The 27,302-nt window shown below is 45.0% G+C and overlaps 1 protein-coding gene across 1 annotated transcript in view; it reads left to right on the top strand.

Annotated features, from left to right (window-relative positions):
• Positions 1-27,302, top strand: part of LPA (lipoprotein(a)) — a 116,319-nt gene that overhangs the window by 82,241 nt on the left and 6,776 nt on the right. The window contains exons 25-38 of the mRNA XM_053590620.1: positions 566-701; positions 1,844-1,950; positions 5,926-6,040; positions 7,868-8,007; positions 8,812-8,832; positions 9,253-9,373; positions 11,022-11,140; positions 12,216-12,378; positions 13,044-13,189; positions 17,311-17,470; positions 21,518-21,702; positions 22,140-22,288; positions 23,671-23,764; positions 26,419-26,539. Of these exons, the coding sequence (XP_053446595.1) occupies positions 566-701; positions 1,844-1,950; positions 5,926-6,040; positions 7,868-8,007; positions 8,812-8,832; positions 9,253-9,373; positions 11,022-11,140; positions 12,216-12,378; positions 13,044-13,189; positions 17,311-17,470; positions 21,518-21,702; positions 22,140-22,288; positions 23,671-23,764; positions 26,419-26,539 (1,777 nt within the window). The remainder of the gene's footprint in view (positions 1-565; positions 702-1,843; positions 1,951-5,925; positions 6,041-7,867; positions 8,008-8,811; positions 8,833-9,252; positions 9,374-11,021; positions 11,141-12,215; positions 12,379-13,043; positions 13,190-17,310; positions 17,471-21,517; positions 21,703-22,139; positions 22,289-23,670; positions 23,765-26,418; positions 26,540-27,302) is intronic.

Raw genomic sequence — 27,302 nt, 5'->3', positions numbered from 1 at the left:
CCAAGTTGGCACCATAATTTAGTTCAGTTCTTACTCATCCTCAGCTTCATCCTCAGCTTCATCAACTCCCTGAATTTTTGTAGCCTGAGGAGGAACCATTCAGAAAACACTTGTCATCAAAGTGACGGTGTAGGAATCAAAGAACATATTCTTGGAAATCAAGCAATGGCCTCAAGTTCCCTTTATTCCCTGGGTGTCCAAACCAACATTATTCTTGGCCACTAATGGTGTTTACTCTGCGATCATGGCATGGCAAACAGCACACCAACATTGCTCTTTCTTATTTAAGTGTTTCTACCCACTAATTCAGTAACATAGAAGTTGGCACATAGTTCTAATGCATTGTCAATGTAGCTAATCTCTTAATGTTTTTCAATCTGTTAATGGAACTGCTTTCCTGACAAAACATTTTTATTAATAGCTACTTATTCTGCTTCCAGTAAAGCAATGTTTTACTTTGTTTTGTTTGGTTTGGTTGATATAAAGTAGAGATTAAAAAGTCATGATACGTAAATAGTAGTGTTGATTGATTTTATCAGTTGTTCACTTTTCTCCCCTACTTTAGGTCAAGGACATCCCCTGGATGACTATGTAAATACCCAGGGGGCGTCCCTGTTCAGTGTCACCAAGAAGCAGCTCAGAACAGGAAACGCAGAGGAATGCTTAGCCAAGTGTGAGGAGGAAAAAGAATTCACGTGCAGGTATTTTTGTTGTTGTTGCATCTAAACAAAAATCTATTATTTTGATGCAAGTAATTTATTCATGGATTTATTAACAAAAACATCATTTAAGAGGAACGTCCAGGATCAGTGTTTGGAACTGCATTTGTTCACGGTATCTGAAACCATTAATAATAGCTTCTTATTGAGGCTTATTTTTTCCCCTTTATAAAAATACCCTAATGGAATTAATTCATGTTTACACATGGCATAAACATTACCACCTGTTTCTCTGAGCACCAGTTTATTGAAGACCATGTGAATGAAAGTGCCCTAGATAGATGTGAGGGAGCAAAGAAGTACAGACCCAAGGTCCAGTGCCCGCCCTTTGGTATTTGTTGTGTGGTCAAAGGCATTCCAAACAATGTAAAGAAGGGGGAAAAAGTCAGAGTGAGGTACTGGGACGTGGCATCATCAGTGCCTGCTCTGAGCAGACTTAGGGGCAGGAACAACTCCTAAGGTTGAACAGCAGGAGGAGCGGGGCCCTGAGCTGGATTCTGAGGGTGAGTGAGGTCTGGAGACGTATGGAGACAGCAGGGAGGCATCCTGGGCAGGGGAGAGGCAGGGCCCTGTGCCCTCTGGCTGGGACCAGGCATAGACAGGTTGGCTAAAGCACAGGCTTCATGGAGGCCTCAGGTTGGAGAGGCCGCTTTGGACAGTGGTGAATTCCAAGCACAGTGTCCACGGCAGGACCATGTGGATGGGGAAGGGAGGTGCAGGGAAGGGGCAGGTGGGACGCAGAGGCAAGGGTGAGTCCAGAAATCATTAAGACCGACCATCTAGGGAACGAGTTCAGGGCAACCAGAGTTGCTTCTTTCCAACACACAGACAAATATTCTAGCATTCATGAAGGAAATGAGTGAAGAAAGAGTAAAGAAGCTGAGCAGAAAGAGAAGATTCTGAGGAGGAGAAAGTAAAGGGTACGAGGACGAGAGGGGCTGCCAGGCTGCCCTGCTGTCCTCGGCACTTCACAGGTGCCGTGTCGAACTGACCCACAGGCGGCAGTTCTGAGCTCCCTCATTCATCACGAGATACGATGACCACAGGGTCTTACTCATTAACAAACATTTCCCTTCCTTAAATATGGAAAAATATTTACCATATTTCCTGACTCTCTTCTGCAGGTCATTCCAATATCACAGCAAAGAGCAACAATGTGTGGTAATGGCTGAAAACAGCAAGTCATCTACAGTCATTAGGATGAGAGACGTTGTGTTATTCGAAAAGAAAAGTGCGTGCGTTTTCTCCCCTCCTCCTCCTCTTCTCCATCCCCCCTCCATGCACTTTATTTATGAAAGCAGAGAATGAAAGCATCATGCTGGAGTGAGACTGAATTCTGGGTCAGGACAGGTTTGGTCACCAACCAGCCATGTCAGCTTGAGTATATTACTTGCCCCTTTTGGCTTCATTTTTCTTGTTTAAAAAATAAAGGGACTGGATTTACAAATTTACTTCTACGACCTGGAAAATAAGATACTTGAAGTTTTACTTCACTTTTAAGGAGAGGATGATGAGCCTAAATGTTTTTATGACCTTGGTTTATCGTTCTGCCGGGTGATCATGGTCCTTAGGCGCTAACTTCTACGCTGAAGTCTGATAAAACAGAAATCTGACGTCTTTTTAATCCTCAGGAACACTTGGAGAGGGATAGATCCTTATTCTTAAATTTCCCACTTTTTTTTTTTTGGTCATATTTTCCTCAGACTCTCAGGTGTTGCCTTTTAAAAATGAACAAAAATTATAGTTCCTTTTCTGTAGTTTTTTTTTTTAAAATGAGGATCAATCATTTTATCCATTAGGATAGGAGGTGGCTTGCATTTCAATGGAAGTTGCAAGTCTTTTTAGATATGCAAATGTTTCATTACATGTGAATAAAGCTTTAACAACTATACTCTGCTATTGGCTGGATATTAATTGTTATTAATAATAACAATTTAGCTCTCCAAATATTCTGTTTCACAGGTGTTTTTGTTTTTTTTGTTATTTTCTGAGACAGAGTCTCACTTTGTTACCCTGGATAGAGGGCCATGGCATCATCATAGCTCATGGCAACCTCAAACTCTTGGGCTCAAGTGATCCTCTTGCCTCAGCTTCCCTCGTAGCTGGGACTGCAGGCACCCACCATAATGCCCCACTAACTTTTCTATTTTAGGTAGAGACAGGGTCACCCTCTTGCTCAGGCTGGTGTTGAACTCCTGAACTCAGGTGATCTACCCACCTGGGCCTCCTAAAGTACTTGAGTCACCGCATCCAGCCTGTATTACCAGTGTTAAAGGGACAAGAAAAATCCCAGTTCTCGCATTCTTTGAGATGACTTGCAATACTGTGTTTAGTCTTCACTGCAAAACTCTAAATGTTTTTATTTATATGTGATTTTATTTTATTTTTTTATTATTTTTTTATTGAATCATAACTGTATACATTGATATGATCATGGGGCATCATACACTCGCTTCATAGGCCATTTGACACATTTTTATCACAATGGTTAACATAGCCTTTCCGGCATTATCTCAGTTACTGTGCCAAAACATTTACATTCTACATCTACCAAGTTTCGCAAATACCCCTGTAAGATGCACCACAGGTGTGATCCCACCGATCCCCCTCCCTCCACCCACCACCCCCCTCCCTTTCCCACTTCCCCCTATTGTTTAGGTTGTAACTGGGTTATAGCTTTCATGTGATTTTAAATAGCATTTCTTTAGGTTGGGATTATTTCTATGTCTTGATGTATCTTCTTGGGTTTCCTTGGCTGCATCCCTTTCTTACCACTGTTTACCTCTAATTCTTGAGTTTAAATCTAGACCTTATCTGTTGAAGTTCTTAGTTCTTATAAACAGTGAGTTAAGGATGAAATACATAGGATCACTTACTGTCTACCAGATTTTTTTTTTTTTTTAAAAGGCTGTTGGGATTCTGTCTCTAAAACGCTACCATTTAAATATGTCATTTGTAAATTGTTAACCCAGAGGATCATGGGGGTGACTGTTAGGCTGAGGCTGAAGTCTGAAGTTTGAAGCCTTAGTTTGCTTGTTTTCCGGGTCACAGAGGGAGCCAAAGGTTATATCAACTCTGGAGGGTACATACAAACAAAAGAGAGGTGAAAAGTCAAAAGTCAGTCATTTTTCGGTCCTTATTTCTTCACTGTGGAATATTAACCTGCCTAGGTTTTGCTGGGAACAATCTGTGTCAGATTACATTGATAATCTGCCACTTGCCACCAGCTACCGCCCAAATTCACCATCTCTGGCCAGGGCAGTTGTTGTCACTGGTCCCCCTGCTGGTAGTCACACAAGTGATCTCTTAGAAATGTACCTTTTCTGCTTAAAACCCTTTCTGGAACTAGATCAGAATGGTTTCTAACCCCACAGGGCTCTGCATTACTGCTCTCTGGGCCACTGCACTTTTCTACACTGGGCTTACCTCTGCTCCTCCGCCACGCTGAGCACACACTTCTGCTGCCTGGGACCTTCTCCACCTTGGCCCTTCATGACAGCCTCAGCGCAAGTCTCCCCTGACCCCTGGACGTCCCTTTCACAAAGTACCTTGAGCTTATGCTCCCAATGAGTGTAATCTGTCCACTGTTAATACATGTCCCCACAACATATTTGTAATCATTATACCTAGTGTGGGGTTAAAGCATTCATTTTCTCTAGATATGTTGGAAGTACTTTCCTCAGATGATCGATCAACGAATTTAAAAACTTGGCTAAAGTAGGGAATCTTCAAGGGTGATGTAAATATACCTTAAACATTATATACTTTTATCAAAAACACAAGTTTACATCTTTTGATGCAAAGGGTGTTTTTCTTTGAACACAGGCCACCAATAGGAGTCTGCTGGCACATTTCTTGCATGAACTATGTTCTATCACATCATCCATAATAATAGTTTTCCTTATCTGTGAAGTACAGCAAGATCTAGAGATTTATTAACCAATCTGAGTTTGTAACGCCATTAGATTTTCATGATTTTCTCCTCAAACGTATACAGTGAACTATAAGAGAGGGTTGCCCTCAGAGAATTTGATAGCATTTTTCAAAATGATGTGACTTTTTTGAATTTTCAAATTAATATATGGGTATAAATGTTTAGGTTACATTATTTTCAATTCTAAGGTAAAGTTGAAGTTATAGTTGAGCCCGTCACCCAGGGGGTGTGCTGAACACCCTCACTTTGTGCACATTAAGTGAGATCCCGGCAATCACAGCTCACAGCTCACAGCAACCTCCAACTCCTGGGCTTAGGCAATTCTCTTGCCTCAGCCCCTGGAGTAGCTGGGACTACAGGTGCCCACTACAACATCTGGCTATTTTTTGTTGCAGTTTGGCTGGGGCCGGGTTCGAACCTACCATACTCGGTATACGGGGCCAACGTCCTACTCACTGAGCCACAGGCGCTGCCCTACATCATCTTTAATTAAGTATAACTATATAAGAAAGTTGGACATTTATTCGTACCAACAAATGTCTCTTGGCAAGCACATATGCACCTGAGGGGGCCAGAAGTGGTGGCCACCCTGGAGAGGGGTCTGCCCACTGTGAATGCCCACCCCCGCATGTGGACCACAGGGGAGGCCCCCAGACTGCCTTAAAGGCAGGAGGGAGCTCCCCCTCTACCCCTGGCTAAGGGCTCAGTGGTGGATTGGCCAACTGGAGGTTGTTCGAGAGTTTTTACCATGAGCATTCAGAGTAGAAAGCTTCTTGATAGCCCCTCCTGGCACTTTTTCTCATTAAGGGGAGCCAAAAAAACGAGAAGGGGCTTGGGTCTCTTCCAGCCTCTAAAAAACTCTGCTGCCCACTGCCTAAAAAGCCCTACCCCCAGTCTTTCACCACCGTGCTATTAACTTTCTCTGTAACATATACCTGCACCAACTTCTCACTTCACACTTTGTGTCCTTGAAAACTTCCTATCAGTGTTTAGCTCTACTCCACTGGCATGTATGCTCCATGAGGGGAGGGCCCTGGTGTCCTCAGCACCTGGCTGCTGCCCAGTACACAGAGGGGCTCAGCTAGTGGTGTTTGAGCACACGAATCCAAGCAGGAGGTGGCCCCGTTCACCGCAGCCCTGTCATATTTATACAGCAGGGACCCGGTGTCTGGTGTGCGGGTTCTTTCCCTCAGTGTGACTCTGCTGGGCAGACCTTCTTCCTGAGGTCCCTCGTTTAGGAAGACTCTGACCAGCGTGTGGGCTTCTTTCTAGTGTATCTTTCAGAGTGCAAGACGGGGAATGGCAGGAACTACAGAGGGACGGCGTCCAAAACGAGAAAGGGCGTTACCTGTCAGAAATGGAGGGCCAATTTTCCCCACCGACCTAAGTAAGACTTTCTCTTTTATCTTTGTGTTCATTCATATACGGTACCGTTGTTCCTCTGTAGACACAGGGAGTTGGTTTTAAGACCCCTATGGGTACCCAGATCTGGGGGTGCTCAAGTCTCTGATAGAAAATGACACCGTATTTGCATATAACCTACATACGTCTTCCAATATAAATCATCTCTAGATTATTTCTAATACCTGCTACAATGTAAATGTTATATAAATAGCTGTCATCCTGTATTTTGATTTATATTAGTTTTTATTGTTGTATTGTTATTTTTTTCCAAATATTTTCAGTCCACAGTTCGTTGAATCTGTGGATGTTGATCCTGAGGATGCAGAGAGCCCAACATAGTTAGAAGAATTATATTACTTCTACATCAAACTAGAATATGTGAATGAAACAGATAGAACTTATTTGATCTGATATGGAATTGATGACGTTCAATTACTTATAGCACAAAAGCAGAAAACGGTCGCTTCCTATTTATTCTTATATAGAGAGTTTTCTGGGAGACCCAGAACAAAGAAGCCTGTTTAGAAAAAAAGAATAATGCCTGTTTAGTAAAAAAGAAGCCTGTTTAGTAAAAAAGAATTACTCAGGCTGAGTCTGAGGAAAGGCCAGAGATGACCGTGTTTAGGACTGAGTTAACATGGCAAATATATCAGGTTGCAACCCTCATCACCTCAACATTTCAGAGCAAAAAGAGTCAATAAAATGTAAAAATGAAAATGAAATGTAAATCTGTCAACTTGCCTATCATTTATTGTAGCGTCATTCTTTTTGTGCTTTCCCCACTCTGGTGTCAGGTGGCGTTAAGTTCTCAGTGACGATGTTTATGGAACAGGAATTTAGTGTCTGTTCCTCTGGCCAAACAAACTGCCTTTGCTGCATCTCTGTGAGATGAGCAGATCTAATACGCCTCATTAGATAAAGTAAATGATTCAACCAAATGGCCAAATCACAGCCTGTCCGGGGCATAGAGATAATCTCGGCGGATTTTGCGCGACCGTCTAGGCTGGTCTTTGGGAGAACACGGAGGTCTCGGGCTGATGGGGTCACCTAAGACACATTCAGAAGAACCGGACACAAAACTCGCCTTTCTAGACTCTAAGTCTTGTGGGTTTATCTGTTATTTCTATAGCACAGCTCAGGCCCAGAATTGAAAATGAGGGTAACTCCCTTCCCCATCCACATTAATTTAGGCTGCATTTTAGAGAAAACTCAGCCTTTAGAATCAGACAGATGGACTTTGAATTCTTGATCTGCCCCACATTAGTTGTGCAAGCTTGGGCAAGTTTTCTTTTGTTTCACATTCCCACACTCAGTTTTCTCTTCTATAAAATAAGGATAAAACCTTCCTAGTAGGTTTTTTTTTTTTTTTAATGAAGATTGAAAGACAAAGGATATAAAAAGATTTTTGCTTTGCCTGGTGCATAGTTCACACAGACAGAATGGCCTTAACCACTGAGATTTTTACAGACAGAAGGGTGACTGCTAACAGTGGGCATTTGGAATGAAGTAAGCATTTGGGTCTTGGCTTTGGAGGCTTGTGTATGTTCTGGTGACCGTGCAACAAAAATACGTTGGCTCTATTTCTAAAACTCAATACGGTAACAATGGTATCATTAGCTGCCGTGCCTGAAGCAGCCTATGAATGGAGAAGCTGAGAACCTGAGAGCACAGATGTGATAGCGCATAGCTGAAGTGCATCTGGATGGCAGGAACTTAAACCTGGCTCAGGAAACAGAGAGGGCCTCCTTCCGCCTTGCTGAGAGCCTGCTGATTTTCAGAATACAGTCAGAGTGCTTCTCTCCACCCACAGTTACTCCCCTGATACACACCCCTCAGAGGGACTGGACCAGAACTACTGCAGGAACCCAGACAATGATGACCAGGGGCCCTGGTGCTACACCACAGACCCAGAACAGAGGTTCGACTACTGCAACGTTCCTGAGTGTGAAGGTCAGGAGTGGCCCTAGAAACTGTTTTCATGTCTGCCCTTCACCTGTAAAGTAATTTGCTGCAAAGCCATTTCCCTCTCGGCTATCATTAATAATCAAGAGGTGCCAGGCCAGATGAAATTGAGTGATATATTTGCCTCTTGGAAAGGAGCAAAAATTTGCCCAGACCTCCAGTATTGACCTGAATTATTTTTATGAAAATGTTACTTTAGGCTAGGTGCAGTGGTTCATGCCTGTGGGAGACTGAGGCAGGAGGATTGCTTCAGGCCAGGAGTTTGAGACCAGCCTGGGCAACATAGGGAGACCCTGTATCTATAAAATAGTAAAATAAAAAAAAGTATCCAGGCATGGTAGTGCATACCTGTGGTCCTAGTACTTGGGAGCCTGAGGCAGGAGGATGGCTTTAGCCCAGGAATTCAAGGTTGTAGTGAGCTATGATGAAGCCACTCTAGGCAACAGAGTGAGACCTTGTATCAAAAAATAAAAAAGTTACTTCAACATGTACAAACAGAAAACTAGGTCTAAACTCTAGACACAGAGTCTTACACTTCAACTCTTACACAATATAAAAACCCAGACAGATTTGCAATTAAATAATTAATTCAAATAAGCACCATTAATTTGGTGGACTTAATTGGTTAGTTGGTTAAAAGCTAAGCAACAAACCAGTTTTTAAATCAGCAATCTGTTATTTTAATGGACCAACTGTATACTACATAGTATACCTTAAAGATCAATGCTAAAATAGTTAAAAATGTCATAAGGAAAAGATTCCTTCATTTTGTATTTCTGTCTATGTTTTTAGGACAAGGAGGAACAGATAAAGGTAGGATTTATGTGACATTGTACCATGTGACAACTCAATTCTCTTCACTTTTATTTCTTTGAACCATGGGATCCTTTATTTGTACACTATGTTATAGGTCATTTGTCCTGTAAGTGTCCTGAATGTACCATTTTGGTGTTAACTCTGTCCTGTTTTCCTTATTTCCCCGTAAAAATTGAACTAATATATTATCCTGCTCACGACGTGACTTCAATAATTCTAGATCGAAGTTTCGGTTTCTGAATAATTTAGCAAAGCAAAAACCGTCCTGTCATACTTCACGTCAGGTGACTATTGTTCTCTGAGGCCATGAGCACGATCAAAAAATCCACCACTTTAATCCTAAAATACTGCTAGCTTATTTGGCATTGGAATGATGAGAACAACCTTCTCTCCCTCTTTCTTCCCCATGCTGCCCAGATGAATGTATGCACTGCAGTGGAGAAAATTATCAGGGCAAGGTTTCCAAGACCATGTCTGGACTGGAATGCCAGGCCTGGGACTCTCAGAGCCCACACGCTCACGGGTATATTCCTTCCAAGTAAGTCTCACTGGGGAAGACACGCCATGGTTAAGACTCTGCAGCTCTGTTTACTGCTAGTTAGATCATTTTAGAATTCCTGCAGAAGTAAACACCTGTTGTTTCTGAATTTCAAAGCTGGCATCCTCCCACAAGACCACAAGGGAAGTGCACATTCTTACTACTCAAAATGTGGCCCATGAACCAGGCCTGGTGACATCAGCTGAGGGTTTGTTACGAAGGCAGAATCTCTGACCTTTTGAATTGTGTCACCTCCAGATACCCAGCTGATCTGCACACACAGTGAAATCCTAATGTGTGTATGACTGCACTGAAATCTGTATTGAGAAGCACAGATACTCCTGGCATATGCATTTCCCAAATATTTCCCCCTCTTCGTTACTCCTTTCCTTCTCTTTTCCTTTATGCTGATGAGATTCAAGACTTCCTAATCTCTCATCAGCAGGTTGAACATCGTGGGTTTTGTGAATCCCGATATTTTATGTGTATTTATATCTGTGCATTTTTTTCTGGAATGAGGATACATGAATTCCACAAGATTCTCCAAGTGGATCATGAATTTAAAATAGGGGGAAGAAGAGTCTCTCTCTGGAAAGTAATAATGATTTCTAAAGCATGGTTTTGTGCATATTGTATTTCTATTAACTGTACTGTAAAACACCTCCTCGCATTGCTCCCAGTCTTTCTCCTCATGCTATGGTGACCTCTGGGCCAGCACAGAGCTCAGAAGAACCATAGCAATGAGGCTAAGCCACAGCTTTCACTGTCCAAAACAACCCCACTCCATTTTCGTACCTCCAGTTCCAAATAGCTAACTTAGAACACTGCAGTTGCTGACCTTCAAAGGAGAAATACAATAGTGGCTTCAAGGTCTCAAGGAAACCAGAGAAGAAAAGGATTGTAAATTCGCCCCAGGAAACCAGAGAAGAAAAGGATTGCTTAAGTCACTGCTGGCTGCTCTGTGCATCCTGACTGGACATTTACACCCTCAGAGCAGGAGGGAATACTCCAGAGGGCCACCAGGCGTGGGGCCTGTAATAGCCTTTGCCACCAGCTCCCCCTGCAGACGGCTCATGGGCTGTATTGCACTGTAAGGCGCCCACAGGAACAAGGCTTCCCGCCTGGTTTTAGGGCTGGCAGGACCACAGCCACGGAGATCAGCCATGAAGGTGCCCACTTCTTGGTGGTGATGTGTGCCACTCACCATCTTTAGGCACTGACTACTTTGTATTTAAAAATCACTAGCATGTGCAGCTGAATAACTGGAGTTTACTCATGTCAGTTTTCCAGATGGCCAAAATGACAAGGCTACTGACCCTGTCCAGTGATATTTTACAAGTGTAAACTGTTAGAAAAACAGCCCATTAGCAGCTGGGCAGTGAGGCAGGAGGATGACTTGAGCACAGGAGTTCAAAGCCAACCTTGGCAACACAGTGAGAACCTCCCTCCCCATTTTCTAAAAAAATTAAAAAAAAACAATATTGAGTATCGAGCCAGTCTGCCTTCATTGAGAGCTGCCTACATGTGGTTACCTCGGTGCCTGACTATGCCTGGCACACAGCAGGTGCTCAATGTTTGCTCACTTGAAAAGATTTTCATCCACGAATGCAAATGTTCAGTGCTATTACAAATCCTCTTACCCACTCAGATTTCCAAACAAGAACTTGAAGATGAATTACTGTCGGAACCCTGACGGTGAGCCCCGCCCATGGTGTTTCACCACCAGTCCCAACAAACGCTGGGAGCTCTGCGACATCCCCCGCTGCAGTAAGTACTCGGCGTCCCAGGGACAGGAAAGCAAAGTGGCCTGCGAGTCCAGGGGGATGTTCCTGTTCTCTCAAAACAATTTAGTGGTTACTGTAGGTAATCGGTCAGAGCCTCCGCTTATCACGCCTCCCACCCTGCCCTATCAGAGATACCGCGGCTCCCGGGTGCGCTTAAACGTGGGGTCTCAGGGGTGTCTGCATTCTGCTTTTCTCTGTGCTGCAGGGAAATTAGACCCACGGTCTCCAGGGCACATCTCATTATCAACCAGACTTCTCCTTGTTGCTTTGTTCACAAAGGAGCGTCTGTGGATGTCCAGTTCAGGGGATGTCCAAGTTGGGCGCAGCAGGGGAAGAGAGTTCGGAAGATGAACCGGCCGACCTAGGAGACATAGCAAAAGTGCCATGGAAAAGGCAATTTCATAGTCCTTTCCTTCTCTGACAATAGGAGGCAAGGGGTTGGAGGTTTAGACAGAGACTGTCCTCACACGATAGAAAGGAGCCAGTGAGGGCTGGCTTCCCCTCGTTTGCTCTGACAAGGGTCCTTTGTGGAGCTGACGCCCCTCGGATATTCCGCCTCTTTGCAAACACACCAGCTTCTCTGTCACCTCATCTTTTTTCCCTTGATTTCCGGGTGCACACCGCGCTCCTTGCAGACTTCGTGTGCCTTCCTTCCTGCACTCTTCCTCTCTGCTTTGGCTTTCTGGACTGTTGGGTGTCATTCGGTTATGTTTACTCAGTGAATAATTTATTCTTCAAAAAAGATCTTGCACCATCAGCCTATGTGGTGGGGGCGACACAGATTGATACTCAGCATGTAGGAAGAGCTGAGTGTAGAAAGCAGCAGCATCCCAGGCCCTGTTTCTGGAGGAGTTCCTCATGAAAGGAGCTCACAGACGTAGATTCTGCTAAACCGATTTCTTCTGCAAATGCTACACAATGGTCGAGGGCCGGATTCCAAGATGGGCTGAGCAGAGACGGAGGAAGACGAGCGCACCCTGCACCCGTCCTCCCCTGACGCTCTCCTGTGCATTCTTTATTTTAAAAATATTAATCGTAGTTTATTTTCCCCATCCAAGCAACACCCCCACCATCTTCTGGTCCAACTTACCAGTGTCTGAAGGGGAGAGGTGAAAACTACCGGGGAAAGGTGGCGGTTACTGTGTCTGGGCACACGTGTCAACGCTGGAGTGAGCAGACCCCTCACAAACACAATCGGACGCCCGAAAACTTCCCCTGCAAGTAAGTCCCCTCTGCTCTCATTCCCTCTCTGCTGCCACTAAGACTTTGCCTTAGTTTTAGTTCCTACAGGAACTGAGGATTAAAGTATTCTGGACCAAAACTCGTAAGCAAGGGAAGTGAAATTCAGCCTGTTCCCCCCACCAGTTGTGGTTTCCAGACCAGCAGCATTAGCATCACCAGGCATATGTTAAAAGTGCAAATTCCTGGGCCCTTCTCCAGACCTATGAACTCAGAAGCTCTAGGGATGGGCCCCAGCAATATGTTTTGATAATCAAATGCACTCTAAGGTTTGAGAACCACTGCCCTGTAACACTTAAATCCCACCGCGGGGATGTACGTTCACGGAGGCAGGGGCAGTGTGGAGACGGCCCTTGTAGTCCCAGCACGTAGCACAGTGGTGACACACAGACAAAGGCCTAGCTTACTTGGCCACACATAGCCAATGAATATATTTCAACCATTTACCCAAGAGAAGCCTTTGGGCCATGATTCTAAGGAATTCTATGAAGCACTTCCTCCTGGCACCCGCTATTCAGTTTGTGTAATTCTAGACCACTATGTTATCAGCTGGACATGTACCCAATAGCACCATTAACAGACCTGCATGCACCTTGTTTATTTAGCCTTTGGGGGAAGCCAAACTCATAATCACTTTTTTGTTCCAGAGGCTTGGATGAAAATTACTGTCGTAACCCAGATGGAGAAACCACCCCATGGTGCTACACAACCAACAGTGCAGTGAGGTGGGAGTACTGTGCTGTGCCATCCTGTGAGGCCTCTCAGACGTCCGTGGAACACGTGGACGCTTCAGGTGAGAGAGGTGTGGGAGCTACTGAGGGCACAGACGGTCTCCAGATTCTAATGCTCCCAGCGGTCTCAGCATGATATCCAGTGGCTTTGTTTAGTTTAACTATGTGGTGCACAGACAACACGCTCCTTACCATTTCCATTATTTTAAATTTGCTGAGGTTTGCTTTGTAGCTCAAAATATAGTCATCTCGGTGGATGTTCACTATGCTCTAGAAAAGAACATGACTCCTGCCATCATCGGGTCCCATGCTCTCTGAAGGTCAATTAGGTCACGTTGAATGTTAGTGTTATCCTTGAGTATCGTGATTTTCTGCCTCCTGTCCCATTGATTAGGTATCAATGGTGACAGATCCAGCTTTAAATGTATATTAGTTAGAATACTATGTACTCAATTCTGATATTAGGACAATTAAGATCCTAGAACACAGTGGGGATGGGGGACGGGAGAGCAGAGAAAGGGAGGGAGGGAGGAGGTGGGGGTCAAGGGGTGTGGCTTACCTTTGGGGAGCGGGACACAAGTATAAGAGGGTCCTTATCTAACAAAACCAATCAATATAACCTGGTTCTGTGCACCCTCAATGAATCCCCAACAATAAAAGAAAATGTAGATGGGCGGCGCCTATGGCTCAAAGGGGTAGGGTGCCGGTCCCATATGCTGGAGGCGGCGGGTTCAAACCCAGCCCCGGCCAAAAACTGCAAAAAAGAAAATGTAGATTAGTCTGTTTCTCTTAGGTTCTATCTCTGGTTTCAATAGTTTGAAACCATAGTTAGGCACATACACATTTATTATTGTTACGTCTCTTTGATGAAATGACCCTTTCATCATTATATAATACTTTTCCTTGTCCCTGGAAATATTTCTTGTTCTAAAATCTATTTTTGATTATATGAATACAGTCTTTGAAGCTCTGTTTTCACTAGTATTGGTGTGATATATCTTTTCCCTCAGTTTTTTTTTTTTTTTTTTTTGAGAGAGAGTCTCAAGCTGTCGCCCTGGGTAGAGTGCTGTGGCATCACAGCTCACAGCAACCTCCAACTCCTGGGCCCAAGTGATTCTCTTGCCTCAGCCTCCCAAGTAGCTAGGACTATAGGCGCCCGCCACAATGCCCAGCTATTTTCCCTCAGTTTTATAATTGCAATGTCTAGACTTCTTGCGTGAATGTAATTGTTCAAATGGTTAGATACAAATCTACCATCAAGTTATTTCTCTTTCCTATTTGAGCCTTGTTCCTTTCTTCATCCTTTTCTGCCTCCATTTGGATTGAAGATTTTTATGACTGACTGTTATCTCTACTATTTACTTATTAGTTAAATCAGGTTTTTTTTTTTTTTTTTTGTAGAGACAGAGTCTCACTTTATGGCCCTCGGTAGAGTGCCATGGCATCACACAGCTCACAGCAACCTCCAACTCCTGGGCTTAAGTGATTCTCTTGCCTCAGCCTCCCGAGTAGCTGGGACTACAGGCGCCCGCCACAACGCCCGGCTATTTTTTGGTTGCAGTTTGGCCGGGGCCGGGTTTGAACCCACCACCCTCGGTATATGGGGCCGGCGCCTTACCGACTGAGCCACAGGCGCCGCCCAGCAAAAGTAGCATTTTCTCTAATGTTTACTATGTATCTTTAACTTACCACATTCCACCTTCAAGTAATGTTATTCTAGTTGGTGGGTGTATGATACAAGAACCTTACAACACCATGCTTCTATTTACTTCCACCCAAAATGTTGTACCATCATTCTTTCAAAAGGCAGCTTACGGCCAGGTACAGTGTGGCTCACGCCTGTAAACCTAGCGCTCCGGGCGGCCGACACAGATGGATTGTTTGAGCTCAGGAGCTTGAGACTAGCCTGAGCAAGAGCAGGACCCCATCCCTACTAAAAATAGAAAAGTTAGATGAGCATGGTGGCTCCTGCCTGTAGTCCCAGCTCCTTGGGAGGCTGAGGCAGGAGGATCTCTTGAGCCCAAGCATTGGAGGTTGCAAAGAGGGCAGCTTACTTCTATAGTATTACATTGTAAATCTCCCAATACACTGATACTATTTTTGACCCACATAGTCAGTTGTGTTTAAAAATGATTATAAATAAAAATATTACCTATTTATTTACTTATTTATTTTACCATTTCTCTGTGTAGATCCAACTTTCTATCAGGGCATAGGCCTTCTGCAAAAACTTCACTGTTCGCATTTCTGGTACCACAAGTCTGTTTCAGCTTCTGTACATATGGAAAAGTCTTTATTTTGCCTTCAGTTTAAAAAAATAATTTTGCTTGATATAGGTAGTGAGGTGGCAGTTTTATTTATTTCACCACTTTAAAGATGATACTCCACTGTCTTCTGTCTCTGACTAGACATCTTACCTTGGTTTCCACATAGTCAGTATTTCTTTTTTCTTTGCATGCCTTTAAGACTTTCTCTCATCTTTCCTTTTCAGAAGTTTGGCTATGGTGCATATAAGTGTGTTTAACCTTCTTTTATTTTTTAATTGATTCTGTTTGGGATTTTCTGAGCTTCTTGGATTTCTGTATTGTTGATTTTCATTATCTTTGTAAAACTCTCAGTCATTCCCTTTCCCTTTCTCTCTCCCCCTCTCTTCTTTTGGACTCCAAGTGCCCAAGCGTTAGGATATCTCATACTGTTTCCTAACGCTTGAATGCTTTCTCTGCTTTATTTCTTCAGTCATTCTTTTTTATCCTTTGAGTGTCAGTTTGGGTAATTTCTATGGACATATTTTCAGGTTCACAGACTATTTCCGCAGTTGTGTGCAGCCTGCTGATCAGACCACTGAGAGAATGCTTCATCTCTGTTATCATGGTTACTTCTAGCATTTTCATTATATTCTTTTTTAGGTTTTCCATGTCTTTGCTGAAAATCTCCATCTATCCATGCACACTGTCTACCTTTCCCATCTTCTAACATTTAAATCATGGTTACCTTACGATCCCAGTCTTATAGTTTCTAGATATAGTCATCTTTAAGACTAGTTGCCTTATTACTCAATAGGGACTTTTATCATGGCTTTTTTTGGTGTGTCCTGTAATGTTTTGATCCAATGCTGGAGTGTGACTAGCACGTTAGGCTGGACTGCAGTAGGTATTCTTCCTTTTTGGATGTGGGCCCTTCTCTGCCTTTGTCCATAGGTAGTGTGGCTCGCTGACTCCATGTAGCCAGCAGCTGAAATGAATAGGGCTCCCTGGACAGGATGTACAGTGCGGGCTTTCTGTTCTCACAGTGGTGGGCTGCCGGGACCTGGTGCAGAGAGTGGGCTCTGGGGTGCTGAGGAGTTCGCTCCATGTTGCTAAACCACACTCAGATCGGAGCCTTCACTGAGGGCCTGTACCACCGAGGGGCTGTCCCTCCACTTCAGGGGCCCCCATCAGTAGTGCTGTTGGTTGTCCTTGAATGCTCAGTGTTTGGTGGAAGTGGGCACATGCTCTGTCTCCCTGGTCCACCAGAGTCCGAGGCAGACTGCACAAACCTGGGCTTTGAAAGGCCTGATTTTGGAGTGTTTGTGCTTCTCCTTCTCATGATTCCTATCTCTGGGCTGGGCCTCGAGTGGAAGAGAAGTAGACTCGTGCTTGGAGCCACGGCACCATCTTGGGTGCCAGAGGGTTCCCTGTCTCTCCTCTAGGGGATGGTTTTTTGCCTCTACCCCATCTGAGAAACAATGAATTTTTGCCTTCAGTCTAGACACAGGACTATTTCCTCCCACATCCCCCAGAAGCTGAAGCCTTTGGCTTTGGGTGAGAAAATGACCAGGGGAAATGTGGAAAGGTTTCAGCCCTGACTGACACTGACAGCCATTCTCTCTGACTTGATTATTTCTTCCCTGGAAAGGTTTCAGGTATGATTGACACTGATAGCCACTCTCTCTGACTTGATTATTTCTTCTCTGAATTTTAAATTAAATATTTCCAGGAACAGTTAGCTTGTTAAAGTTCTAGAATGTTATGAATTTATTGCTTTCTTTTTTTTTTTTTTTCTTCTGGGATATCTACCTCTCTGTTAATATGAAAAAGCGAAGAGTGACAATTCCGAGAGATTAATTAATATTTGTGTTATTAATTTCTTCACATTTCTCTGTTCCACTCATCACTGACCTTGATTTCTTCTATTTTAATTTTAGCACCACCTGAGGAAACCCCCGTTGTCCAGGACTGTTACCAAGGCAATGGACAGAGTTACCAGGGCACATCATCCACCACTATCACGGGAAGGAAATGCCAATCTTGGTTGTCTATGACGCCACATCGGCATGAAAAGACCCCACAAAACTACCCAAATGCGTATGTCTTTAAATTTAATCATAAGAGGAGCGGCAGCCAACTTACGTTTCTGTTATAAGAGCAATGTTTTAAGCTGACTGCTCAGGACCGCAATCCTCTAAGGTCCATAGGGTGAGGTGGAATGCGCAGGATGCTGGCTTTGGAGCCAAAGTTCTGAGAGAAGGGAAATTAGAGACCGGGTGTCCTGCCTGAGTCGTTTCATAAAAGACGGGATACTCCTGGATGGAGGTGCCCAGGAATATGAATGGAAAGGTCAGGAGAACAAATGAACAAACACTTAGGAACAGCACCAGGCCACAGCCCCCACTACAGATCCATGCAATCTTCAAACCATGCAATTCTACCGTTTCAGCCACCATCTTCAAAGAAGTTTGCCAGTTTTATCTTGGGCTACAAGTCAAGATTTGAACCACACTCAGACACACACACACACTGACTTAGCCAAACACACGGGGTCTTTAGCTCTAGTGGTCTGAATGGATATCCGGTGCTAGGACATGAGGAGCAAAAGCAGGAGGGCAGGTGGGAGGCAGAAGTATACAGGTGCTGAGAAGTACAAGGGCCGAGCACACGGACTACAGCACGAGTCTGACGGGACCAGCCTTTGTGCCATCAAAGAGGGTGAAATATACAGAAAAAGTGTTTTCACGTGACGGATAAATGACAGCCTAGGACTGAGCTCATTCAGAATGGGAAATGGCCATTATTCCCCTGGCTTTCTTCCTAGAAACACTTTTGGAACTGAAGTGCAAAGAGTAGCACCAAAGCAGACCTCCACCGTCCTGCTGCACTGGGGAAGGGCCTGGAGCTGGGGATGACTAAGGCACAGGGGTTGCTAGGTTGTGTAATCATGCGACAGAACCTGTGGAGACAAAGAACTCCAGGAATATGCACAAAGTTTTCCTCAAGTCTTTAGGAAAATATAAATCTGCCCACGTATAAGGAGATATCCCAAAAAGAAAGTGGGACAAAGAACAACTCTTGGGGAAAGAACAGCTAGCTACAAGGGAGCAGTGAGCTAAATGGAGCTCACACAGCATGGGGACCTACTTGAGTTCTCACCATCCAGAGAGGAGAGACCTCATTGAAAATCTTGGATGCTCAGAAGAGATCCCAGAAAGGCCCTGCTTCAGGAGCAGGAATAATATATTTCTAGAATAAAGGGTACTCTAGAAACAGCCTAGCAAAGCTAAAAAGCAATTCTAAAAGGAGCAAAGTGATCTCCAAGAAAATGAACTGCCTCCCAGAAGAAAAAACAAAACAAAACACTCTTTAGAGGTAGAAAACTAAATCAATTGCTTAGTAATGTGGTATCTACAATGTTCGATGTAAATTTAAAAATTTGCTTAGACATACACAAAGTATTAAATGTGATCCGTAATGAGGAGAAAAATCAGTCAATAGAAATAGACTCAGAAATGATGGAACTGGGGGAAAAATTTTTAAATATATAATTATGTTTAAGGATATGAGGCATGAACATAAAAGAAAAAATGAGTAACGTCAAGAGAAAGGTTAATTATAAAAGAGCCAAGTGGAAATTAATAAGGTCTCTCCTCTCTGGATAGTGAGAACCAAATATATATTTACATAAATGTAAATACATATATATACACACAGTAGAACCTCTGTAAGTTGACCACCCTAAGGATGGTAACAAACTGGTCAACATATGGAGGTGGTCAGCATAAGGACCTAGGCCTGCTCTACTGATAAGTACATGTGATATCTGTCTGGTCAAGGTCAACTTAAGGAGGTTGTCAGTGTGGGGAGGTGGTCAGCTATGGAGCTTCTGCTGTAATAGTCTTGAATGCAAAATTTACCAGATAACTGTGCCATCAGGTTAGACATTACAGGAGAAAAATGAGGTAGAAAATAATGCAATAAAAGCTATACAGACGACAGCACACACACGCAAAAAAGAATGAAAAAAAAAACAAAAAAACAGAGCCTGAAGGACCTCTGTGAAAATATCAAAAGATTTAACATACGCATAAACAAAGTCCCAGGAGGAGAGGAGAGAGATATTAGTAAAGAAAAGAAAAATACATGAAATAAAGATAGCTGAAAAATTTTCAAATATAATGAAATTTGTAAACTCAAAAAGCTCTATGAATCAGAAGTAGAATTTTTAAAATAAAATTGCATGATTTACTTAGGTGCATAATAATTAAATTGTCAAAAATCAGAGAAGAGAAGAATCTTAGAGGTGGTCAACTCTAGAGGAGAAAAGATACATTTATATAGAGGAACAGTGATAAAAATGAATTATACCTTCTCCAAATCCATGCAAACTGGAGACGATAGAATTAACCTCTTCGAAGTATCCACTGACACGCTGTTGTATTTCTCTAGCACATGATACGGCTCTGCCTGCCGCAGCTCAAGCCTGTGTGCATTGTGGAAGGGGTTCCAAGGCTGAGGCTTCCAAGAGGCTGGGCTATGTTCTTGGGAAGCTCCAGGGAACAACATCCTCCAGGGGACCCCAGGATCCTGCTGTGCTGTCTCTTACTCAGTGTTTCTCTGACCCTCTCCATAACCAGGCAACACCCTCAGGTCCCCTGGTCTACCCTGCTGTCTCCCTTTCCCCTTTCCAGCTCTCTGCCCTTTCATCTCATCCCCTTCCCTCAGAGAGAGTGGCTGCAGCCAGCAGAGCGGGGACTGGAAGCAGGAGAGACGTCCTGCCCAGGATTGTGGCCTACAGAAACCACATCCTGCCTGGGGGCTGTTTTTCCAGGCCAGCATTTAAAAGTTTTGCAAACCTAAACCCACTTGATCTACCCAATAGCATACTTAAAATGATATTATTTCCAAGATTGCTTTCCATTGTATATGTAGAGCATTTTAGCTACACTGTGAGTCAACAGACTAAGAAAACTGGCTCAGAGTGTTACCATCCTGTGTGTCATTTCTGCCTTGGGGGAAATGTTTGTGTTCCAACCTACATGTTACTATATAATCATATACAGAGAGAGACATAGGTGGGTATGGATAGATTCATATATGCATAAAATATCTAAGATGCACACTTCAAAACCACTATCGGTTTACTCGTAAGTACTGGACAGAACATGGAAGCAGGATAATCTAGTACTTCTTTTACATATTTATATATTATCTCAGTTTTTATGTGGAGCATATCTTATTCTTCTTTTTTTTCTTTTGAGACAGAGCCTCAAGCTGTCGCCCTGGGTAGAGTGCCGTGGCATCACAGCTAAGGCAACCTCCAACTCCTGGGCTTAAGCGATTCTCTTGCCTCAGCCTCTTAAGTAGCTGGGACCACAGGCGCCCACCACAACACCCGGCTGTTTTTTGGTTGTAGTTGTCATTGTTGTTTGGAGGGCCCGGGCTGGATTTGAACCTGCCAGCTGAGGTATATGCGGCTGGCTCCTTAGCCACTTGAGCTACAGGCGCTGGGACCTTATCTTATTGATTTATTTTTTTTTTTTGCAGTTTTTGGCAGTGGCTGGGTTTGAACACGCCACCTCTGGCATATGGGGCCAGCGCCCTACTCCTTTGAGCCACAGCACCACCCCTGATTTTTAAGAGACAAGCTGTCGCCCTGGGTAGACTGCTGTGTAGGAAGTGGAAGGGGGGTTATGTATTGCTACACTGCCCTGCTCACAGCACCTCCGGCTCTTGGTCTTAGGCGATTCTCTTGCCTCAGCCTCCCGAGTAGCTGGGACTACAGGTGCCTGCCACATTGCCCAGCTATTATTTTTTTGTTGTTGTTGCAGTTTGGCCAGGGCCGGATTCGAACCCTCCACCCTCGGCATATGGGGGGCCGGCACCCTACTCACTGAGCCATAGGCACCCGCCCTTTATTCTTGATTTTTTTTGTTAAATAAAAATTGTTATCTGTCTTTGAAATTCACACAGTGGTTTAGAAGTTAAAGACTGTCTATGCTTGGGGATCATTACTGTGCCTCTAATGGGAACATTTCAAAGTCACTTGTCAACACTTTGTTATAACAAAATTTAGAGGGTGCTGGGTCCCCTTGACGATTTTCCCACCTCTCATGACCTGTCCTGTTTTGGAATTTGTAGTCGGTTGGAAATGAACTACTGCAGGAATCCAGATGGTGACAAAAGCCCATGGTGCTTCACCACTGACCCGAGTGTGCGGTGGGAGTACTGCAACCTGCGGAAATGCCCGGACACACAGGGCAGTGTGGTGGCCACACCTCCCACCACAGCCCGGGTTCCCAGCGAAGAGGCTCCTTCTGAACAGGGTGAGAGAGCTCTGGCCGGACACTGATGGGAGGAGTAGAGATGGAAAATCTTCCCAATGAGGAAGCCTTCCATGTGGAAGGAGGCTTCTGGGGCAGCTTCTATGTAATTTGTGGACAATGTGGGTGATGGCAGATTTGAGCACTTGTGCAAATCTTCTAGGGCCCTTTCCTTACCATTCACTTTGTCCCGAAACTGGTTATCTTGGGATCCTAGCCAAAGGTTTAATTAAACATCCTCCCAAATATGTGATTATTTCTAAGCCAATAAGCATTTCCGGGAACTTCTTGAAATAGCCAGCATTCATTGCAATCTCAGCAATCCACCTTCTGAGGACAGGACCACTGAGTGTGTTGGCCCAGAGAAATCTGACGCACTGCCGCACGCCCTGGGGTCCTGGCGGGGTAGCAGCGCATAACCCCCCTTCCACTTCCTACAGACTGTATGTTTGGGAACGGCAAAAGCTATCGAGGCAAGAAGGCAACCACTGTCACTGGGACCCCATGCCAGGGCTGGGCTGCCCAGGAGCCCCATAGTCACAGTATTTTCACTCCAGAGACAAACCCACGGGCAGGACTGGAAGAAAACGTAAGCCTCTCTGATCTGGATCTATTTGCTTTTGCTGAGCAATCTTTGCAGATGGAATTGACCCTGCTACAGAAAATCAGCCTGGACTGATCTTTGGTACAGGGGAAAAAGGTAGAGATGAGAGGAAAAAATTGGAGTGATTTCAGGGTACTTGGGATTGGCAGTGACACGGAAAGTGTAGTGGGCACAGAGGGCAGACCTCTGTGTGTGGTCACTCTCATTTCCCTTCCGTGACATCTCTGTATGCTTCTACTGTTGGGTGCTGTTTCTAGTTTCTAGTATTTGTCCTCTAGGTTCTAATGATCAAAGATACACTTCATGACATTTTAGTCAGATCTTCCTAGAAAAATTCTTGACAGGACAATGGGACCCCACACAGCTGGATTTTCCCTAATCTCATGCACTCTCTGGGATGGTTTATTTGGGGGTGCGGAGGTAATATGTGGTGAAGTCTGAAATGCAGGAAAAATCAAAGTGTGCCCCCCATTCTCACTCACCACACAGCATGATATTTCTGACAGCTGGTGGAGTATTCCACAATTTAACTCAACCCTGACACTGTCTACCTGGAGATAATATCAAATACCACAAATTAAGGGCTCAGTCCCACAATACTGCCCCCGACTTCAATTGCCAATCACAGGTTCCAGGTTGTGATCTGTACTTCTGACCAATCAGTTATAAATCTATTTTCCACACGCCCCTTCTCAGATTTAATTTGCTGTAACAGCTCACAGAACTCAGGGGAACACTTACATTTACCATTTATTATAAAGGACACCAATGAACAGCCAGGTGGGAGAGATGTCCAGGGCAGAGCATGTGAGGGGGGCTTAGAGCTGCCATGCCCTCCCTGGTCTGCCACGCTCCAGCTGTGTCCCCGTGGTCAGCAATCCAGAGCTCTCCTTCACCATGCAGGCAAGAGTGATTGCATCACTGGCTGCTGGTGATCAACTTGGCCTTCAGCCTTTCCCCAGAAGTTGAAGGGTGGGGCAGAAAGTTCTAACCTTCTAATCACACCGTGGGTTCCCCTGGCAACCAGCCCCTATCCTGAAGCTACCAGAAGCCCACCAAGAGTTGTTTCATTACAACAAAAGATGCTCCTACAGCCCAGGAAATTCCAAAGGATTTAGGAGTTCCACATCAGAGAACAAATATATATTTCTTATTAAGTCACAATATCACAGGAGGGAAAGGAAGATACTGCCTTTCTGTATCTTGAGCCCTGGAGGGTGCACAGTCCATAGAAATAAACCTTTCAATAGGCTTCAACCAGGGACCAGACGAGTCAGTAATAACCCCTGTCCTCTGAGGCTGGGTCTGAATGCCCTTGCCCCTTCTGCCCGCCACGAGCCATGGCTCACACACCTGCTTGCTTTCAGTACTGCCGGAATCCTGATGGTGACGTCAATGGTCCCTGGTGCTACACGACGAATCCAAGAAAACTTTTTGACTACTGTGATATCCCTCAGTGTGGTAAGCTACATTCTTTTTTTGTAAGGAAACTACTTCTCAAATAAATGCAGTGATCACTTCCCTAATGTGACTCGGCAACAAACAAAAGCGAAGGAAAAGGAAGGAAGGAAGAAGAAAGAGAAGAGAGAAGAGGGGAGGGGAAGGGAGGAGAGGGGAGGGGAAGGGAGGAGAGGAGAGGGCTGGGCCAGGCCTTGAGCTGGGTCTTCTGGGGAGGAAGGAGCTGGTTGCCTCTTCCCCAAGCCCTGTGTTAGTCATGGGTATCTGGAACCTGCCCTATGACTGGCCTCATGTGTTAGGGGAACATCTTTTCCCCCATTAACTAAAATAAACTAAATACAAAGTCCCCAAAGGGCACGCTTAGAGGTAACCTGACCACCCCCAGGATGGTGAGCTCTTCTATACTGGTTAGGAAACTTGCCCTTCAGCAGTTTGGGCCCTTCTTCAGAAGATTGGGATGAAAAATCCGTGAATATTTCTGAAAGAAGGTATAAGCCCCTAGGATTAGCCCTGGTTTTACTTTCGGCTGAGCAGTCTTCGCAGGCAGAAGCAGTCCTTCCTACCCTGTTTCCCGAAAATAAGACATCCACCGAAAATAAGACCTACTTACAGGAACGATAAGACGTCCCCTGAAAATAAGACCTAGCGCATCTTTGGGAGCACACCTTAAAATAAGACACTGTCTTATTTTCGGGGAAACAGGGTAGTTACAGACAGCCATCCTGAGCTTCTCCTTCGCATCATTTGGTGCATGCGGTGTCTGGCATGAGGAAGGCTCTTGTACTGGGGGGGAAGGAGCTTGGTCTCCAAAGCCACCGATGACTGGCATCTGGAGATTGTTTGGGGAGGCAGGGTAGGCTGGAGGTGAAGACCATGGGAACCACCCTGGCCAGGGCGTATTTGGGCCAGTCCTGGGGAGAAGCAGGAGGGAGGAAGGAGAGGTAAGTTCACCAGGGAAGATTTGTCCTGGCCAATGTGGTCGAGATGCATTGTTCCCTCAGGGTTTAGCATGAGTGGACAGACGGCTTTTTCTCTGTGGGGTGCTTTTGTTTGTTCTGCAGAAGCTTTCTGTCGGCGACCCCTTTCACCTGAAGGTCCCTTGAAGGGCTCATTGCCCACCTCCAGTCCTGCCTCCTCTGCCTCAGTTAGCACACCCTAGGGCCTCTTGCTGCCCAGGCCCTCTAGCCTGGACAGGCTGCCTTTCAGGTGAGCCCCACAGCCATGCCTGGGACTCATTCATCTTTGATTCTTGTGGAAAGGAAGTACAGCCACCTCCCAGGGGCAATTCTGGTATCAAGAAGAAAGGACAGAAGAAGGTTTTAATGGACTATGAGGTACCCTTACCTCACCATGATGTGAAGCAAGTGAGGTCAACTTTGGCGAGCGGGTCCTGGTCAGATACTTGGAGGTCCAGAGACCTGTTTCCACAGAAGACTGTGGTTGGTGGGATGTGTGCCCAGGCCTGACTCGTGTGTGAGAAAGCTGGGGTCACTAGTGGTAAACGATCCTAATAACTATTTCATTTCTACCAACGCATTCACTCCGAACAATAAATAAGTAAAAATAAATAGAAACTTCCATTTTTATGTTGACTAGTAAGACCAGGGTACCATCATCTCTGTGGTTATTCCGTTAATAGGCTCATGCACATCTACCTATGGAAGGCGCCCTAGCAAAATCGAGCTCCGCACAAGAGGGGAGGATTTAGCTGTATTCACGCTTCATTTCTAAAAAAGACTTCTATACACAGATTCTCAGAACAGGTCATGCAAATGAAAATTTGTTTGGAAAATTCAGGTTCCCAGTTCACCCGTGTATAGAATCTCGGGTTGAGTAAGACGCAAAGAGCTTCCTCTTCTGATTGCACTAAAGAATTAATTTCTATTTCTGAAGACCCAGAAGCGCAGCAGACAACAGAGAAGTTTTGAGCACACCTTGTAGCCCCTGAACTGTCGTAGGTATTAGTGGGTAACACTAACCCTCCCCCCCGGGGCGACTCTGCAGGCTGCCTGGAGGGGAGGCGAGTAGGAGGTAAACCGAGAACAGAGGCAAGCGTGTGAGCTGTGTCCCCACACCCACACTGGGTTAGTCACAGGAGGCTCCCTGGAGGAGCTGGCCTGGGGCTGGTGGAGAAAAGCAGTATTTCAGCCAAGGGTGGTTGTCCTTGTTACACACAATTTCACACCCCACACATACATACACACGGAGAATCACATGGGAAAAGCACTGCCTTTTAGCAGGGATGACAACTGTGGTTTTCAGTAAACTTTCTGTGGTTTAGATGGCGATGATGCTGATGACACCGGGAAGGCTGGGACAGTATTCTGAGCATATTACATCAGGCCAGAAGGACAATTGCAAATACTAGTCTGTGCCGGCCAAGGTCCCCTCAGGAAGATCCCTCCTAGTGCTTAAGCATACTTTATCACTTCTCCAACAAAACAATAAAAAGGAACTTACCCTGCCTTGGGAGGAGACGTTTCTGTGCTGTCTAATATCACTTTGAAACAGAGAAAATGTCCCGGAAGATGCTCATGATTTCATGATTTAGTCTGGGCTTTGAGATGTCACAGTTCAGTGCTTGGAGTCTATCTTGAATTCTGAGACCAAATTGCCTCCCTGCTTCACATGTGACTTTTCCCCTCTTTGTGCCGCAGTGTCCTCGTCATTCGACTGTGGGAAGCCTCAAGTGGAGCCGAAGAAATGTCCCGGCAGGGTGGTGGGCGGCTGTGTGGCCCACCCGCACTCCTGGCCCTGGCAGATCAGCCTCAGGACGAGGTGAGACGGCCAGCAAGCTGCTTGCGGCGCCCTTCCTCGCGAGCTCCACAAGGCCTCTCTTTGTGCGCCTCTGAGCCCACCCTGCCTCGGCAGCAGCACTATCTCTGTATTTGCTGAAGGAGGGGGAAAAGCTATAAGCATAAACAATTATATTCATCTGGGTTCTGTACTCTGAAAACAGCCCCAGTTGGCTTTTTTGCCTTGCTCTGGAAAGCTATCACCACAACCTGTGGACAGGGGGATCTGTGCCCAGGTATGCTACTGCTGGAAAAATACTAAAGCCCCTTTTAAGGGTCCATACAGCTATGTGCTGTCTCATTGTGAAATGAAAGGAGAGGGCTATTTTTAGCAATGTGACACTTTGCAAGATGGTGGAGACAAGGACAAAATAATCTACAGTCTTTCAGAGATATTGTTTTTACACTTTTGTGAATCATTAAACTTGAGGCAGAGGCTACTCACCTGCTCACAAACTCAGGAACAAATGGTAATTCATGATCCCCGTGGTTTAAGTGAGATCCGGCTGATTCTACTGAACCCAAACAGCTTGGGCTGCACTGCAGTGAAACACGCCCCTGTTGCCTCAGGTTTCTCGGGTCTCACTCAGAAAGCGCGTGAAAAGCAGGTTTGCCCACGCCCGTGCCGCACACCTGCGCTCAGTGGCTCCTGAGCCTCCTTCCACGGCTGGCGAGGGCTGTTGACGGACTCCGTTGCTCAGTGGGTTTTCCTTTACCTCATTGTTGAGTGACTCCTCGCTCTGTGG

Source organism: Nycticebus coucang, chromosome 5 (assembly GCF_027406575.1).
Source record: "Nycticebus coucang isolate mNycCou1 chromosome 5, mNycCou1.pri, whole genome shotgun sequence".
NCBI classification, from domain to species: domain Eukaryota; kingdom Metazoa; phylum Chordata; class Mammalia; order Primates; family Lorisidae; genus Nycticebus; species Nycticebus coucang.
The sequence above is the reverse complement of the archived record's forward strand: the minus strand, read 5'-3'. Positions and strand labels throughout refer to the sequence as shown.